Source organism: Oryzias latipes, chromosome 2 (assembly GCF_053564925.1).
Source record: "Oryzias latipes strain Hd-rR chromosome 2, Olatipes_Hd-rR_3.1".
NCBI classification, from domain to species: domain Eukaryota; kingdom Metazoa; phylum Chordata; class Actinopteri; order Beloniformes; family Adrianichthyidae; genus Oryzias; species Oryzias latipes.
Window position 1 is genome coordinate 23,516,545 of NC_136238.1, and position 16,640 is coordinate 23,533,184.

The following is a 16,640-nucleotide window of genomic DNA, read 5'->3' on the forward strand; positions in this document are numbered from 1 at the left end:
GTTTCTGACTGCTGTTCCAGCTCTAGCCGCCAGTCTGTCAGCTAACGTCTGATGGGATGGAGCTGACATCTGCTAGAAGATTTCCTGTCAGACATCAGACGTCTAGCAGCTGCTCTGCACTCTCTGATCACTCTGTCAGGAATGGTGTCTGGTCCAGCAGACCTCTGGGCGTTAACTCTTCATGGAGTCTTCCTCATGGCAGCCATTGTGAGACAGAGCAGCTGGTGGTCAGGAGGAGGGATGGTCTTCCTGGCTGTCATGTTGTTCTGAGCCTCAAACAGCCTAGAGGTCATTGGCTGCATCTAGAATGGAGGTGTGACTGTCACAGGCAGGTGATGATGTCCTGTAGTTGGAGATCACCTGGATGCTCTGTCACATGTGGCGGGAATCTCTGCTGTTCTGGAAGTGGATTCTCTGAGCATGTGGCACAAAGGTGGAAGTTTCTTCTTTTGATGAGTCAAACCTGTAAAAGAGTTTAGTTTGTCTGATCAGGAAACTGAAAATGACGACGTCGGCGGAGCAGAAAGAGGAGGAACACCGTCAATAATCATGTTGGAGCTCCAACAGGCATTTTACTGACTCAGCAAAAACATCTGTTTGTTTTTCTTTGTTCTGTCCAGCAGCTGAACAAATGGAAGAAGGTTGTAGGTTCAGTGGACCAAGAGCTGGATCATTTATCCCTTGTGCTATCTTAGATGACCCCACCCTTACTTTGACGTGTTCTCCCTACCATGACAAAGGTGGATAAAGGTGGAAAGATTTCATGTAATCCATGAACACCAGTGAAGATCACAAATCATTGAAGAAAATTGGTTCAGTGCACTGTCTTGTGGGTCTAGATGACCCAACTCCCAACATAGTTAAAGTGCCTAGGATAGTACAAGGGTTTATGGAAACAAATCGGTTTTGAGAGATTGAGGATTAATATAAAATTTGTTTTTTTTTTCTGTTGTTATTTTTTGTTTTACATAAAAAGAAAGTGAGTGACAAAGAGTCGAATCTGTTGTGTAAACATATAAATTTAAAGAATCTAAGCACCCTAAAAACGTAATGAGCACTAAACTAAACAGATGATTGTTACAACATGGATCACTTCTCCTGTGGACAGACACATTCTCCGCACTTCTAGAACTTTTCCAGACCCTCCATTGGAAAATCCCTTTTCTTATGGGGTCTTTTTTCTGAAATCAGAGTCACTCTGACTCTCTGACGTGAAAGCTGGACCTTTTCCCAGAGAAATTTCCCTTTTTCCAGAAACTGCTGCTTCCGTCTTAGTCCAACATTTCCTGTCAGGTTTGTGTTCTTAGGAGGAAAACGTGATTCTGAGCAGAAAGCAGATAAACAGACTTGGAAAGATCCAGAATCTGCAGAGAGAGGACTCCAACCATCCAATCCAATCCAAGCCAAAGCTGGACTGCAGTTCAGGAGCGCCTCCTACAGGACAAAGGGGAGTAATGACTTCCAAAAAGCTTCACTCTGAACAGATGCTCCATGTCCACAACAGGCTGAGTTTAGACTGAAAGCAGCAACGGGAACCAGATGGTAGTCCTTTACCTTCATCGGTAAAGGACTGGACTGGTTTTAGAGAGAGCTGCTGGTGAGGCAGAGAACCATCTGTGGAACGGTTAGAGAACGCAGAACCATAGCAGCTTGTTCCTATTGTTGTTTCTGCTGTTGACCCACCTCCTCTCTCTGGGTTCTCCTGTGAGCCGTCTCAGCAGAAACAGGTTTCTGGGGAATTTTGAAGACGTCATCAGTCTGCAGATCCAGAACCAAAGCCTCAATGCAGACATTAGAGGGGTTGTTCTTGAGGAGGTTCTGATCAGTAACTTCAAGTGTTTTTCTCTGCAGCTCCTTCTCTGAGCTTCGGTCCAGTTTCTGTCCTCATTTAGTCCAACTTTAGCCTGAAGCTCTGCAGAACATTTACAACAGCAAACATGTTGGAATCTCTTTAACTTGGTGACACTTTCCACTCAAAGAAATCATCAAGATCTTTCTTCACATCCACAAACTTTTCTCTTTGTTTGCTCGAAGGCGGTTTTCATCTTTCAGCTTCACAGTAGATCATACTCAGATGTCAGGGAGTCCGACTGAAAACCACAAGATCCTCACATCAACTCTGCAGATCTTCAACCTGAAGGGTTGTCATGGTGAAATCCGAAGTTCTGAAAAAAGCCATACGATTATAATAATATGTAATATTATTAAAATTAATATTTTAAAATGCTGTTTTAAAATAATGGACAGGTTTTTAAGCAAAATGAAAAATATTCAATAATAGAATGGCTAATTTAAAATCTGTGTGCAGGTTTTTCACAATTTCATTATCTTTTTATATATTTATGAGAGATTTATTGGTTGATTGTGTGATTGCACAAGGTCAGATTTAGAAAGAACTTCCTGAACTCTGAAGAAAAACATCAGAACAGAGGAACAGCGACACTTTGTGGATATTTGAAGAACTTCATGATGTCACAGAAAGAAATCAGTCAAAAACAAACCTGCAGAAGACAAACAAACATCTGGATCAGTGTCTCCGGTTTCTTATGCACATCTGGATCCTTCATGAAGTAAAAAACAAACTACAGCAGAGCTGTTCCACCACCAAACACTAGGAGGAGCACTGAGCTGAAAGAAACACCAAAATATCTTTGAAGGAGGGGGTTTGTGGAGCGACCTTTGAACTTAGAGAAAAATGAAAGAAGAAGCTTTGAAAGTGAAGGATCTTCTGATGAAGCTCTTTGATTCTGTCTGCAGAGATGATCTGTGGCTGCAATCACAGACCTTCATGCACACGCTCACACGCGTGCACGTTCAATCCTTCTGAGCATCTTCTGAGCACGCGTGTGCGTGAAGGATGACGGCGCTCTAACAGAGAGCTTTGAAGGGGAGGGAGGAGTGAAGCAGGGCTGTCTTCTGAGCGGCGCCCTCTATGTTTCAGCCAGCAACATGCATGACAACGCTCTGTCAGGAAGATGTTAGGCCACGCCCACTGAGGAGGAGCCTGTTCCACAGCAGGAGGAGCTGCAGGTTCCAACAGGAATCCTGTGAGAAACAGAATCTGCAGCTGAAGGAAAGCAAACAGTATTTTCTGTCGCTGAAATGTTGCTCTGTCATCTCCTCTGCGAAGACTCTAAGACTCTCCTCTTCATCACAGATGAAGCTCCTCCATTTGTTCTCCAACCTTCTACAGGTTCTGATCTGCTTCTTTCTGATTGGTCAGAACCTTCAGACCCAAAAATCTCTGCTATCTTCCCAGAACTGCTGGTTCTGAACCTTCCTTCTGTTTCTTCTTCATTTCCTGTCAGAGCAGCACTCCCACTGCACCAGGATGAAGAGGAACCACCCTCATCTTGATCCTGTCTTCATGGATCCAGAGTCTGCAGGACAATCCACAAACATCCTGCAGCATTTGAGAGGCAGATCACCTCCAAAAAGACTTCTGCATCAAGGTGTCAATCACTCTGAAGCCCCGCCCCCTTCCATCACATCTGCTGTGTTCAGAAATCAGAGATGAATCCTGTTCAAACCCTCAGAACCCAGAGCATTCTGGGAGATCCTCTACACCTTCAATTCAGATGAAATGATTGGATCAGAGTTTTTATGAATTCACTTTGTTTCAGTTCAGTGAAAGTTTGAATCCAGAACCGGTTTGGATCCAGAACCGAGACGAGGAGCTGAGATGTGGAGACTAGAGAGGAAGGATCAACATGAAGCTTCATCTTCTCTTCATCTTCCTCATAAACAGCAGCTCAGTATGACGATGAGCCAACGGGTCAGAGGTCATGTGATAAAATCCTGCAGAACCGTTCAGGATAAAGGCTGAAGCTGATTGGTCCAATGCACAACCCACACAAAATCAACACAACATGAGGAAGTGATCTGTTCTTAAAGCAAAGCAGAAGAGAAAGAAGCAGAATCACTGATCTGAGCTGCAGCTGCTTCACACGGTGAGAAGAGAGGACTTCAGATCTTTGAAGAAAATCTACTTTGTTTCTTTGTTGAACTTTGTCTTCACTAACTTGACTGTTTGTCTCTGATTGTTTAGAGAAGATCTTCTTCTTTCTCTGCAAACTCTCATCACTCTGCTGTTTAAAGATTTGATCTTATTACTGATCAACAACTGAGGATCAATTCTCACTTATTGATCAGTTTCTGTTTCACTGATTTATGAAGAAATGGAAACAAATTGTGTTTTTATTGTAGATTTTCACAGAATAAACTGTTGGTGATTACAGAAGTGAAAATGCTGACTCATCAAAGTGGGACAGATCAGCTGACTGCTGCTTCCTGTCAGAACTTTCCAGAACCAAGACAGAAGAAAGAGTTTCTGTCAAAAACACAAACCATTATGAAGCTCTGGAGGTCAAAGGTTTCATTTCTGACTCCCGAACCTTCCTGTTGTCCTCCATCCAAACCAAGTGGAGGTCAAAGTTCATGTCAAAGTCTCTGTTGGAGCTTTGAAAACAAGGATTTGTGCTTTTCTTTTGATTCTGGCTGTGTTTCTTGATGCTTCATGTTTCCTGAAGTGTAGAAACAGGAAGTTTGTTGTTTCTTTGTCAAAGTGACTGAATGGAAATGTTGCTGCTGCAGCTCCATGTCTCCACCTGGTGGAGGGAGAGCAGAAGTGCAGCAGCTGATGGCAGCTTCCTCTGCCTCCCACTGCTGTCTGACTGCATTCACCTGAACCTGGGAGGAAACACAAGAGAAGAGCCAATCAGTGGAGGAGCAGCCACGGCCACCCCTCTCCGACACCTGGCCACCCCTGTGGCCACCCCACGGTCACCCCACTAGCCAGTAGCGGTTTTAGGCACGGGCCATACGGGCGATCGCCCGGGGCGGAAAAATGACGGAGGGGCGGCGCCAGCGGCTCAGCTCTTGTAAAATACTTTAAGGACCACTATTGGTTTACTTATATCACAGAGTTTGTAACAGCCTGAAACCTGGCGGCGCCCCCGCCCCGCAGCTGCGCTCCCTCCTGTCTTTGAGAAGTAGACGCAAATGTGTGTGAGAAGGAGAAGGGAGGGGGCGCGGGGTGAAGAAGGAGAAGGGAGGGGGCGCGGGGTGAAGGGTGCAGGCTGAGAGGTGAGCACGGAGCGCAAAACGCATGCGCAAACCTGGCTGGATCTTCTTCCAGGGGGGCAACGGTCGCGGGCCGCGGCTCAGTGCTTGATGAAAAAATAAAAATAAAAATTGCGCCGCCATCTAGCGAATTGGCGCCCCTGGGTGCAGCTGCACGCGCTCCTGCTGGAAATGTTTGACGAACGGGGGGGGGGGGGGGGGGGGGGGGGGGGGGGGGTCTGCGGGTATAAAAAAGGTATAAAAAAATCATGCTTTTTTGGTTATTTTTGTGTGAAATGCCCAAATAAAAAATGGGAAAACAAAACAGTTGGTTTAGTCGACAGACTTGATACCTATGTCAGGACATTAATGCTAAATGCAAAAAACATCTGAAATATGGAGAAAAAAGGTCAAAGCTCAATTAAGAAAGAAAAGAGAAGAAGAGGAGAAAAGAGACAAAGAAAAGGGTATTATCGCATAGCTAGATGCACGTTTTCTAAATTCGAATGCTACCTGCCCTCCGACAACAACAACGTTGCAGAGGAAAAATCTCTTGTTTGGTCTATCATGACCAAAACTGAAGGAGGCCCAAATATTGCAAATAACGTCATTTTTCAGATATTTATTCTTAAATGTTTGCTATGCCTTAACTTGTAACATTAGTTATGATTCGTGTGTCTGTCTGCTCTGCTGTAACACAAAGTTTTTGTTGTGTTTTATTGTTGTATATTAGTTCATAATGTTAAATAAGCTGTGATGGTAGCATGCTGCTGCTGCTGCTGCTGCTGCTGCTGCTGCTGCTGCTGCTGCTGCTGCAGCTGCTGCTGCTGCTGCAGCTGCTGTTAGCTTTTCAAAACTCCAGTTGATCAAGTCATACCTGAGATCACCAATGTCTCAGGAGCAACTCACTAACCTGCTGTTGTTAGTATCAATCATTCAGGGGGGGAGCAGATTTCATATGATGACGTTATTGACAAGCTTGCATCAGGAAGGCCACAAAGGTTAGGTTTTAGTTAGTGTTTTCTGTTCTTAGTGCTGCAGTTATATTTATTCTAGTGTATTATAAGTGTGATTTGTAGTTTATAATATTTATTTCAGATTATTTGTGTTTGATTAAATATTTCCTAACTGTATTTTCAGTTACAATAAATGGACAAAGTGACTCTATTGGGGGGGGGGGGGGGGGGGGGGCGCCAGAGGAGGGTCTCGCCCGGGGAGTAATTCAGGGTAGAACCGCCACTGCCACTATAAGCTGTGGTAGCATCAGTTGTGTGTTTCATCCCAAATGCACAGCCAGCAAGCGAGCAAGTCGCTCTGATCACTTAAACCGGCCCACGCACCCTCCCCTCCCTGCTGCCTTTGAGTGCGCAGACATCTACAGACGAGCCGCGGAATATGACTAAGACGCGGGGTTCACTTCCGTGTTTGAACCATTATAGACTCCTGGACGGTTAGACTAAAGAACCAGTCTCAGTTACTAAAGATGAACGTTCTTTATTACTTTTTCCTTAAGTCTAAAACGGCGACTGACCGCGCGTGTATGCGCTCCACACCCTCACACGCTCTCTCACCTCTCTTTTCCTGCATCGCGCGAACGCTGGTTTCAGCACGCACGCACGTACACACACAATCACACATCCCAAAATGCTACGTTTCTTTTCCTGTTGCATATTTTCTGTGGGTCTTTTAACAATCTGTTTACTGGATCACCTAATCTGTATTGTGTGCAAATACTTGGTGCAAAAATATGCCACATCATCAGCGGTGGTGGATGTGCAATTACTGTTTATTAATAGGTGAGAAAGGATGTCCCCATCACACGCGCCTCTCATTTCATGGTACTATTTAAGCACTGGTTTTTGTGTTACCGCAACATTCTGATGTGTTTTTGTTTCCACAGAGTTACCTATAGTCATTATTTGATGCTTGTGTGAGTCAATTTTCAGAGAATGAAGAGAAATTCAACACATATTTTTATTTTAAGAAGAAAATTCCAGCAGAAGGAGTGAAAGAGATGGTAGGGGAGTAGTGAGGCGGAGGAAGATGATACAGAGCAGCACTAATGACAAAAGATAATCAGGAAGACAAAGATGAGACGGCATCAGATGAGGGACGGCATCATTGGTGAAAGAAACAAAGCAGAACTCAGCATAAGCAGGGGCTGGACCTGTTCCTGGACCAACGGGTGAGGTTAGAATTATGTTGCCCCAATAATAAAAATGTTTCATGATTATTATTCTGAATAGAAATGTCTACAGATAGAATTAATAACTACCATGGAAGGGTATTTTAATTATTAATTCAGAAGAACAGATTTCATTTTTTGTTCGTTATAGATATCTCTCAGTCAAGAGAATTTTTAAAAATTTCTAGGATTTTCTAAAATTTCTAATCATGAAATTTAAACAAAATAAATAAAAATATATCAGTAGTAGTATCTACTAATGGTATCTACTAGTATATATTAGTTTTTATACTAGTAGTATCGAAGTTCTGGTTCTACAAAATATCAGTAGGCATTTAACTTTTCTGTTGGTTTTCTCTAAAGGTATTTTACTATGTTTAGTAGAATGAATTTTAAAAATATAGCTCGTGGTTTTTGTGTGCCACCCCGAGGTTTAAAGTGGCCCCCTACCGGCCACCCCCATGAAAAATTTCTGGAGGCGCCACTGCACTGCTGTCTGACTGCATTCACCTGAACCTGAGAGGAAACACAAGAGAAGAGCCAATCAGTGGAGGAGCAGCTGATCTGTTGGTGAAGGAGGATCAGAGCTGATGATGATGATGAGGAGGGTTTCCTCTGCAGGTGAAGGTGGAAGGTGTGTGTGAGCTGATGTGGATCCAGTGAATCCAGCAGCATGGATCAGTGGGAGGAGCCACAGGAGGGAGCCCCTCCCTCTAAAAGCAGAGATGATAACCATGACAACAAGAGCAAAGCTCAGAGGTGAGATGAACATCTCCAACCGTCCATGATCTGTCAGGTTTTGAATAAGCTGGACCCAAATGCAGACAGGAAACAGATTAATTGAGAAGAGGATTGAGTCTTTGAGAGAGTAAACTGGCAGAAGATCCAGAATGCGAGGCTGGAAGTGGTGGGCTTGGCTCGGGTTTGAGCTGCTTGGTTTGGTTTGCTTTGGTTTGGCTTAACTTGGCTTGGCTTGACTTGGTGTGGTGCAGCTTAGCTTGGCTGGACCTTGCTTGGTTCGGGGCTGCTTGGCTCAGCTTGGTTTGGTCTTGAGCTGCTTGGCGTGGCGTGGCTTGGCGTGGCTTGGCTTAGTCTTGAGCTGCTCAGCTTAGCTTTTGCTTTAACCAGCGGGGATCAGTGGTCTTTTCCATAGAGGAGAACAGACGAACCGACAATGGCCGGAGGAAGAGAAGGACTTATAAAGGCAGACTAATCAGATGTAGAACAGGTGCGGGAACCAGCGGCAGGTGTGCGGGGACGGCCTCGACACCTGACATGATCTTCTCCATGTCAGAGCTCAGGATTCACACCAGCAACCTTCATTCTTCACAGGAACAAACCTGGATCTGGACCTGGATCTGCACCTGGATCTAAATCCAGCTGGGGGTCCAACAGGAGTGACATGTCGAAGGATTTACCTATAACCTTCAAAGACATCATTCCAGGACTGAAAGAGTGAGTGTTTGTCAGAGTTTTTGGAGGCTGGATTCTAGTTCAGATGATCAACAGTTTTCAGATGAAGGACTTGAGGTCTGGTTCAGTTCTGGATCTCTCTTATCAGACTCACTTGGAGCATCATGTGTGTGATGAGATCTTTTCAGTTGAGTCTTCTGAGAGTCTCTGAGAGACATCAGAGATGTTGGAGAAGAAAACATGTTGACTGCTGACTCTGACTGACAGCAGCTCCAGTCTAATGAGAAGAATCACTGCAGACTCCTAGGATTCAGATTTTCATGCTTTCCAAACATCACATTGTTCTAGTTTGACTTTCTGCTCTCAGAATTTCTACATTTCTACATGGAGAATTGGAATCAGCTTTTCTAGAAAAAAGTCTGGATTGACTGACAGAAAATGCTGAAACCTGGAAACTGTTGATCCAAACATGTCATGTTATTCCAGACTAAACAGCTCAGTCTGTGTTCATGTTAAAGTCCATCAGCTGTTCATGAAGAAGCAGATCCTCCAACACTCTGATGGTTTGGTGTTTGCAGAGGTCAACAGGTCACACAGAGAGTCCAGTCTGCAGCCTCCAGCTGTGGATCCATGAAGAGTGACTGGTCCAAAGGGAAAACTCCAGACTTCAGAACTGAACCAGGACCTTCAGACTCACAGTAAGAAGCAGTTTCTAGTGAACAAAGCAGAGTTCATCTCTCAGCAGGAACAACAATGTTCTCATCAAGAACATCAGCTGATCCATCCAGGAAGGTCAACCATCTGCTGTGATGCTTTAGGTCTGAGAGGAAAGAAAAGAGTTGAACAACTCTGGAGGACACAAAGCTCAGTCTGTGAGGATGAAGCAAACAGCTGAACTTTTCTCTGACCTCAGTCCAGACATGAGCTCCAAACACAGCTAACGCATCATTTAGACCTTCAGATGGACTAGATCTGCTCTGGTTTAACCTGGAAACACATTTGTTCACATTCAGCACAGTCTGGATCACAATGTCTGAGTCTGAAGATCAGAGAGGATCTGCTCCATGATCAGAGTTAGTCTGGAACTTCCCACTGACTGCTTTGATTGTTGTTCACTAACGTTTCTCCTTAGTGTCCACAGAGAGAAGAAGAGGAGCGGACCCCAGTCTGCAGAAAGACCCAGAGCTGGTGAGTCAGAGCCTGATCATCTGCTGATGGATTCTTCTGGAAACATGTGGAACACTCATGAAGGAGCTTTCTTCTCTGCTCTTTCAGCAGATGTTGGTCTGCAGGAGATGTTTGGAGAACATCAGATCAGTCTGAGGAGCAGAAGTGAACATGTGGCTGAAGGAACTGAAGAAGCAGGAAGAGAAACGCTCCTCAACAGGGTCTACACTGAGCTCTACATCACAGAGGGACTGAGACCAGAGGCTCACACCCAACATGAGGTGATGCAGCTGGAGACCACCACCAAGACCAACCAGCTCCATGACACTGCAATCAAGAACCCAGACATCTTCAAAGTCTTCCCTGACCAACACAGATCCATCAGAGTGGTTCTGACCAGCGGAGTTGCTGGAGCTGGAAAAAGCTTCTCAGTGCAGAAGTTCACTCTGGACTGGGCCGAGGGCTTGGAGAACCAAGACATCAGTGCTGTGGTTCCTCTGTCCTTCAGGGAGATGAACTTGATCAGAGATGAGCAGCACAGTCTTCTCACTCTGATCCAGCTGTTCCATCCAACACTCCAGAAGATCCCAGCAGAACAGCTGTCTGTCTGCAAACTTCTGTTCATCTTTGATGGTCTGGATGAAAGCAGACTTTCTCTGGACTTCAACAACAGTCCGCTGGTGTCTGATGTCACACACAAGTCCTCAGTCAACGTGCTGCTCACTAACCTCATCCAGGGACGTCTGCTGCCCTCAGCTCTGGTCTGGATCACTTCCAGACCTGCAGCAGCCAATCAGATCCCTCCTTCATGTGTGGACAGACTGACAGAAGTCCGAGGCTTCAATGATGTTCAGAAGGAGGAGTACTTCAGGAGGAGGTTCCCAGATGGAGAGCTGTCCAGCAGAATCATCTCCCACATCAAGGGCTCCATGTCCCTCTACATCATGTGTGAAGTTCCAGTCTTCTGCTGGATCACTGCTGTGGTTCTGGAGAACCTGCTGACCACAGAGCAGAGAGGAGAGCTGCCCACCACCCTGACTGACATGTACTCCCACTTCCTGATGGTCCAGACAAAGAGGAAGAAGAACAAGTACCAGCAGGAACATCAGACAAGTCCACAAGAGCTGACAGAGACTGACAGGGAAGTTCTTCTGAAGCTGGGGAGGCTGGCATTTGAACATCTGGAGAAAGGAAACATCATGTTCTACCAAGAAGACCTGCAGCAGTGTTGTCTGGATGTCACAGAGGCCTCAGTGTACTCTGGAGTTTGTACTGAGATCTTCAGAAGAGAGTGTGGGATCTTCCAGAAACCGGTCTACAGCTTTGTTCATCTGAGCGTTCAGGAGTTTCTGGCTGCAGTCTACATGTTCCACTGTTACTCCAACAGGAGGGTAAAGGTCATTGAGGACTTCCTGAAGAAAAACATGGAGAACCCATCCCTGGATGAGTTTCTGAGTAGAGTCATGGAGAAATCCCTGCAGAGTAAAACTGGACACCTGGACCTGCTGGTTCGCTTCCTTCATGGTCTCTCTGTGGAGTCCAACCAGAGACTCTTAGGAGGCCTGCTGGGTCAGACAGAGAAGGATCCAGAAACCATCCAGAGAGCCATCAACAACCTGAAGATCAACAGTGACGGAGTTTCTCCTGACAGAAGCATCAACATCTATCACTGTCTGATGGAGATGAAGGACCTCTCAGTTCATCAAGAGATCCAAGAGTTCCTGAAGTCATGGAACAAATCAGAGAAGAAACTCTCAGAGATCCACTGCTCAGCTCTGGCCTACACTCTGCAAATGTCAGAAGAGGTTCTGGATGAGCTGGACCTGGACCAGTACAAGACATCAAATGAGGGTAAACGGAGACTGATCCCAGCTGTGAGGAACTGCAGAAAGTTCAGGTGAGTCCAGCAGTGATTGTGATGAGATGTGTTCAGAACTTCAACAATTATCTTCTAACATGTGTGGTCACACATTTTAATCTGACACCAGCATTATAAGAATAAACACAAACCAGCATTTAGATATGATTTCTGGAATCAAGTCAAACTTGCGAAAAAGAGTGAAATGTCTGGAACTTCATCACAGCCTGAATTCATCAGAAGATCACCTGTTTCTGTCTTTCGTTCTCTTTACAGACTTCCAGAAGAATGTGTATTCTTTGAGACTCACTGTGAAATTGTGGCCTCTGCTCTGAAGTCCAACCCGTCCCACCTGACAGAACTGGACCTGACCAACAACATCCTGGAGGATGCATCAATGAAGGTTATGTGTTCTGGACTGGAGAGTCCAAACTGCAGACTGCAGACTCTGAGGTCAGAACATTGAAGCTGCTGGTTGGTTCAGTTCTACATTTGTAGTTCTTCACTGAAGCTGAAAGGTTTGGGTTCAAAGATTTTCTGGATTTTCCAGAAATCGAACATCTTTGATTCTCTGAAGAGTCTGCAGTGGATGAAAACAGTTGCTTAGATTTTCTTTAGCACAAAGATGTTTCCTAGGCAACAAAAGGTTCAGCTGTTGAAACATTTGACAGATTTATGAGTTTAAAGAGTCAGAAAACAAAAAAGAACTCAAACTAATGAAAGACTAGTCGTCCTGATCAAACCTGCCTGAAAGCTGACCGAGGTCAAAGTTCAAATCAGACACAGCAGAGCATGTGAGCATGCATGTGCACACACACACCCACACACACACACACACACACACCCACACACACACACACACAGACACAGGTGTGAGTGCAGACTAGAGAGGAAAATCAGAGAAAGGAGAGTTTTGGTGCAGAAATGAAAGAATCGAGTAAACCTGCAGAGGCAGATCTGTAGCTGCATATCAGTTTAATGTCAGACAATATTTTCAAGAGTCTACCAGGTAGACTCTGGTCTTTTAGGACCCCTCCTGGACTTTTAATTTCCCAGTTCCTGTAAAATCTATTTTTCACAATAAAAGTGATCTGATCATTCCTCAGAGCCAATGAGCTCTGGGCCAATTCGAGAGGCGTCAAACATTAGCATATTTTCCAAATATTAAAATTAAAATTGTTGTGTTTTGGGTTTTATAAGGAAAAGATTCAGATCAACAATGTTAAGAGTTAAGAAATTAACAATATTTGATATTGGATTGCATGCAAAATACAAAGAGAATTAGTTTAGTGTCAGCACGCTGCACCACAGCAACACTTCTGTCAGAGATCAGTGGTCCAGAGTGTCAGAATATCTCAGTCTTCTGTTCTCTCCAACGGTTAACTAGACTCCTTCTGAGGGTGTTCCTCTGTGTGGATCAGTTTCCATGGGAACCAGAGTCTGTGAATCAGAAACTGGACTTTAATGTTGAAATTAAACATTTATCGTTAACATTTAGATTTGGCATGTAAATAAACAGATGACACCTTATTTGCCATTGTCACTGGTACAGCAACATTGTAAAAACTGCTCTTTGCTCTGAGCTTCATTTACTGGGTTCTGAGAATTTGGGTAGCGATCCGATACTAAATATATATGGGGCTAATATGAAGTATATTAATACAGATTCATAATTAATACCTAAAGTTTTTACCACCACAAGCATCTTGCGAGATTTTTCCAGCTCCACATATCAAACTTTCCAAGTACATGCATTGAAAAAACATAGAATTTTGGAGCCATAAACATTCTTTATATGACTACATATTTGTTACCAAAATACCTTTATTACAAATGCAATTAAATTTCTATTCAATTTTATTTAATTAGCTTAATATTGCACCAAGACCCATCTCAATGGGCTTCATACCAGGAATTGTATAATAAACATAAAACGTCAAGGATCATGAAGTCATGAAATTCAGTAGGTAATGGCTAAACTAAACTGGGCATCCCTGCCCTTAAACCCTCCAACTGTGCTTTTACAAATTCTAGGAAGCACAAGCAGTCCCGCATTTTGTGAGCGAAGCACTCTGCTTTGGTGGGAATAAGTGGAAAGAAAATGTAAGTAAAACTACATTTTAGGCCTAAAATAATTATTTTTATGATCATTTTCACAGACAACATTTGATAACACTAACATCCTAAGGTTTCCCTCGATGTCACCAACTCTGGCCCCTGGAAAACACCTGACTGTAGCCGCTGAGAGCTCCATGTGTCTAACTACAGAAGAGCCTATTACCAGAGTTGAGGATTCAGCGGGTGTGTCGCAAAGGGGGGAGAACCTATTACTAACGTGGAGTCTTGGGTGCTCTAAGTTTTTGCATTTAGCACTATGTTTCCTCCCCACCGGTATAAACTCTGTGTGCTTCCCGGCCGCTGGGAAGGCGCTGGGGGGTTAACTGGGCTATCCCTGGCAGCGCAGCCCACACTACAATTAACAACCTGGCTAACCGGCTTAGCTTCCACTGTGCGGAGCCGCCCCTCTAACTGCTCTAGCCTGGCCTCTACGTTTAACACTTAACATACCTACTGCTACCTTCACTAAAGGAGGCAGGATCCTCATTAAACATATGGCACATGGGGCAGGAAACGAGGGTGAAAGCAGAAGAAATGGAAGCCATGGTAAGTGCTGAGCTAAGGCTAGTGGTGTTTTAGCCAAGGAGAAGCGATTTACTTTGCAAACTAAAAGAAATAGACAGCTAGTGTACTAAAAGATGCTAAATGTGACTAGTAAACCAGGTAATGTAAGGCAATAGTAATCAGGCTAATGCCAACAAGAGCAAACAGTCAAGCAACGATCAGCAGTGGATTATGCTCACCCGGAAGTGACGTCACAGGAGATGTGTCGATGCTTCCCTTGACTGTGGGAGATTAGCTATGGGAGACCAAAGAGTCTGAATTCCTTCCAAATTACTTGAACTTTGGGCTGACATTTTTTCCAAGCTGATATGATCAAACAGCAGATTTCTGTATTGACTTACATTAATATTTTTCTTATTTTTCCATTTTAGTTTAATTTTTTGTTTTTTTTGCAATAATGACAATAATAGATACTAATCCTCCTTCTACATCAATGGCACTCATGTCACCAAGCACACAAAGTGACGGTGAAGCTGCGATTGAAACCTTAAGCCAGACTGATAGATCAGCACATACCTGCTGCCAGAGAGCCTGGACAGGTGTGCAGAACCACAGTGCGTGCATGTAGCTGTCGGGTAGATTACTATCACGGTGCTGACAAATGTCTGAGTTACTGAGACCCATCTTGAACATCCTCTGTCCAGTGTAGTAAATTCTGTGAAGAGTTTTGAAATGGATTAGCTGCAGATTTGGACTTTTTGTCAGTTTAAAGGTGTTTAGACAGAGTTCTGACCAGAAGTTTTCATCTGTGCTGTACCCTAACCTTAAATGTCATATTACTCCAATTCAATTAATCTTTTTTCCATCTTAATTTATTATAATTCTTGAACTCTCATATGTCTAAGTTTAAGCAGATATACTCATTTTTATAACAATAAAACGGAAGAAACAGTAGTTCTGGGCAAGTACACATTTACCAACCTTCCAACATTGACATTACAGTACTTTACTGTTGGGGTGCTATATAAACTCATCATCCTCTCCCTCCCTCTCACTCATGGTGCAGAGGTTTAAATTTAGTAGGACAGAATAACTCGGCAAAACACAGTAAAACAGCTAAACAACTTAACACATTTGGTGAAAAACCCACACTTAAACCCAAATCCGTCCAGATAAAGGGAATGGTATCCCACAATCCCTTGCAGTGCCGATCTAACGGCAGCACCAAGGTTACACCTACGTAACCCTTGTGCTATTCTAGGAACTTTAACTTTGGGAGTTGGGTCATCTAGACCCACTAGAAAGTGCGCTGAACCTTTTTTCTTCAATGATTTGTGATCTTCACTGGTGTCCATGGATTACATGAAATCTTTCCACCTTTATCCACCTTTGTCATGGTAGGGAGAACACGTCAATGTAAGGGTGGGGTCATAGGATAGCACAGGGGTTAAAACACACACCAGCAATCATGGTTTACCGGTACGTTTTTTTACGTTAAATACAGAAAAAAACACCAATAACGTGTTTTAATAAAGGGTTTTAATTGAATTAATTTGAATGAAAGTAAAATAACTGTCTGATAAATACGTGTTATTTTTAACTGAAGCAAATAATTAAGTAAGATCAATGTAAAAAAGTTTCTCTTTCCAACATCCATGCATGGTGTCATCACCCTCTCATGGTGGAAAAAGTATTATCTGAGCTTTTCCATCCACTAAATTATCTTCAAATGGACACGCCATGCTGCTTCATCTCTCTGAAAATAAACCAACCTTCAACTAAACCTGCTCCGGACCAGGTTATGTTCAGAGCAGGAGTTGCTATGGCAACTTGACATACCCTGAAACATAGCTCCATTTCTGGAACAGAAAGCTGAGATTATCAACTTCCTTAGCCTCAAACTTACCGTGGGAGCTAGCATAACCTGCTTTCTGGAATACCCCCCTGCTCAGGCCTGTTCAGTTTAGTCCCACTTGTTTTTTTTTGGTTTCGTTTTTTTTTTTAGCTGGGCCTCAAATTACTTTATTTTTGAAACTATTCTGTTTTTGTACTTTTTCATCTTCTTTTTAAAAAAAAAAAACTCAACCAAAATAAAATACACATTAAAAGATCTTGCAAGAAACCCCATCTTGTCCATTGACTAATTGTCAACCTTCACACCTTTCTAGATCACCACTTCTTCTTTGATCTACCTTTGATGAACAGATGTGAGTTTGTGATGGACCAATCAAGGATTGAGGGAATCATTAATCAGACAGAACATTTCTGGATTAGATAGATCTATGTGCTACCAATTGTGCAAGTTTTCTCAATTAAAAAGATCAGAGAGACCTG

At 43.6% G+C, this 16,640-nt stretch overlaps 1 protein-coding gene and 1 long non-coding RNA gene across 7 annotated transcripts; one reads left to right on the forward strand and one right to left on the reverse strand.

Annotated features, from left to right (window-relative positions):
* The first annotated feature begins 3,842 nt into the window (after positions 1-3,842).
* LOC105355240 (protein NLRC3) lies at positions 3,843-15,258 on the forward strand. Of its 6 annotated transcripts, none has more exons than XM_078935693.1 (8): positions 3,843-3,950; positions 7,868-8,005; positions 8,579-8,701; positions 9,238-9,357; positions 9,792-9,847; positions 9,935-11,723; positions 11,961-12,137; positions 13,844-15,258. In XM_078935693.1, the coding sequence occupies exons 2-8, from the start codon at positions 7,920-7,922 to the stop codon at positions 13,869-13,871; spliced, it is 2,379 nt and encodes a 792-aa protein (XP_078791819.1). In that variant the 5' UTR covers positions 3,843-3,950; positions 7,868-7,919; the 3' UTR covers positions 13,872-15,258. The 6 variants fall into 6 exon arrangements, with proteins under 6 accessions (XP_078791819.1, XP_078791821.1, XP_078791818.1 ...); XM_078935695.1 differs by lacking the exon at positions 3,843-3,950 and adding an exon at positions 6,298-7,246; XM_078935692.1 differs by lacking the exon at positions 3,843-3,950 and having other exon boundaries at positions 6,298-8,005.
* Positions 9,391-9,828, reverse strand: LOC144988344 (uncharacterized). The gene is made up of 3 exons (XR_013652216.1): positions 9,757-9,828; positions 9,568-9,646; positions 9,391-9,479 (listed from the first exon to the last, which is right to left on the reverse strand). It is a non-coding gene; the product is annotated as an uncharacterized LOC144988344 (long non-coding RNA).
* Positions 15,259-16,640: the final 1,382 nt, after the last annotated feature.

What these genes read in the sequence shown, in the direction of transcription:
- LOC105355240 (XM_078935693.1), top strand. Translation starts at nt 7,920, where the DNA reads ATGGATCAGTGGGAGGAGCCACAGGAGGGAGCCCCTCCCTCTAAAAGC. An exon ending in TGCAGAAAGACCCAGAGCTG is followed by an intron (nt 9,848 to 9,934) that starts GTGAGTCAGAGC and finishes CTGCTCTTTCAG; the next exon opens with CAGATGTTGGTCTGCAGGAG. An exon ending in TGCAGACTGCAGACTCTGAG is followed by an intron (nt 12,138 to 13,843) that starts GTCAGAACATTG and finishes TCATTTTCACAG; the next exon opens with ACAACATTTGATAACACTAA.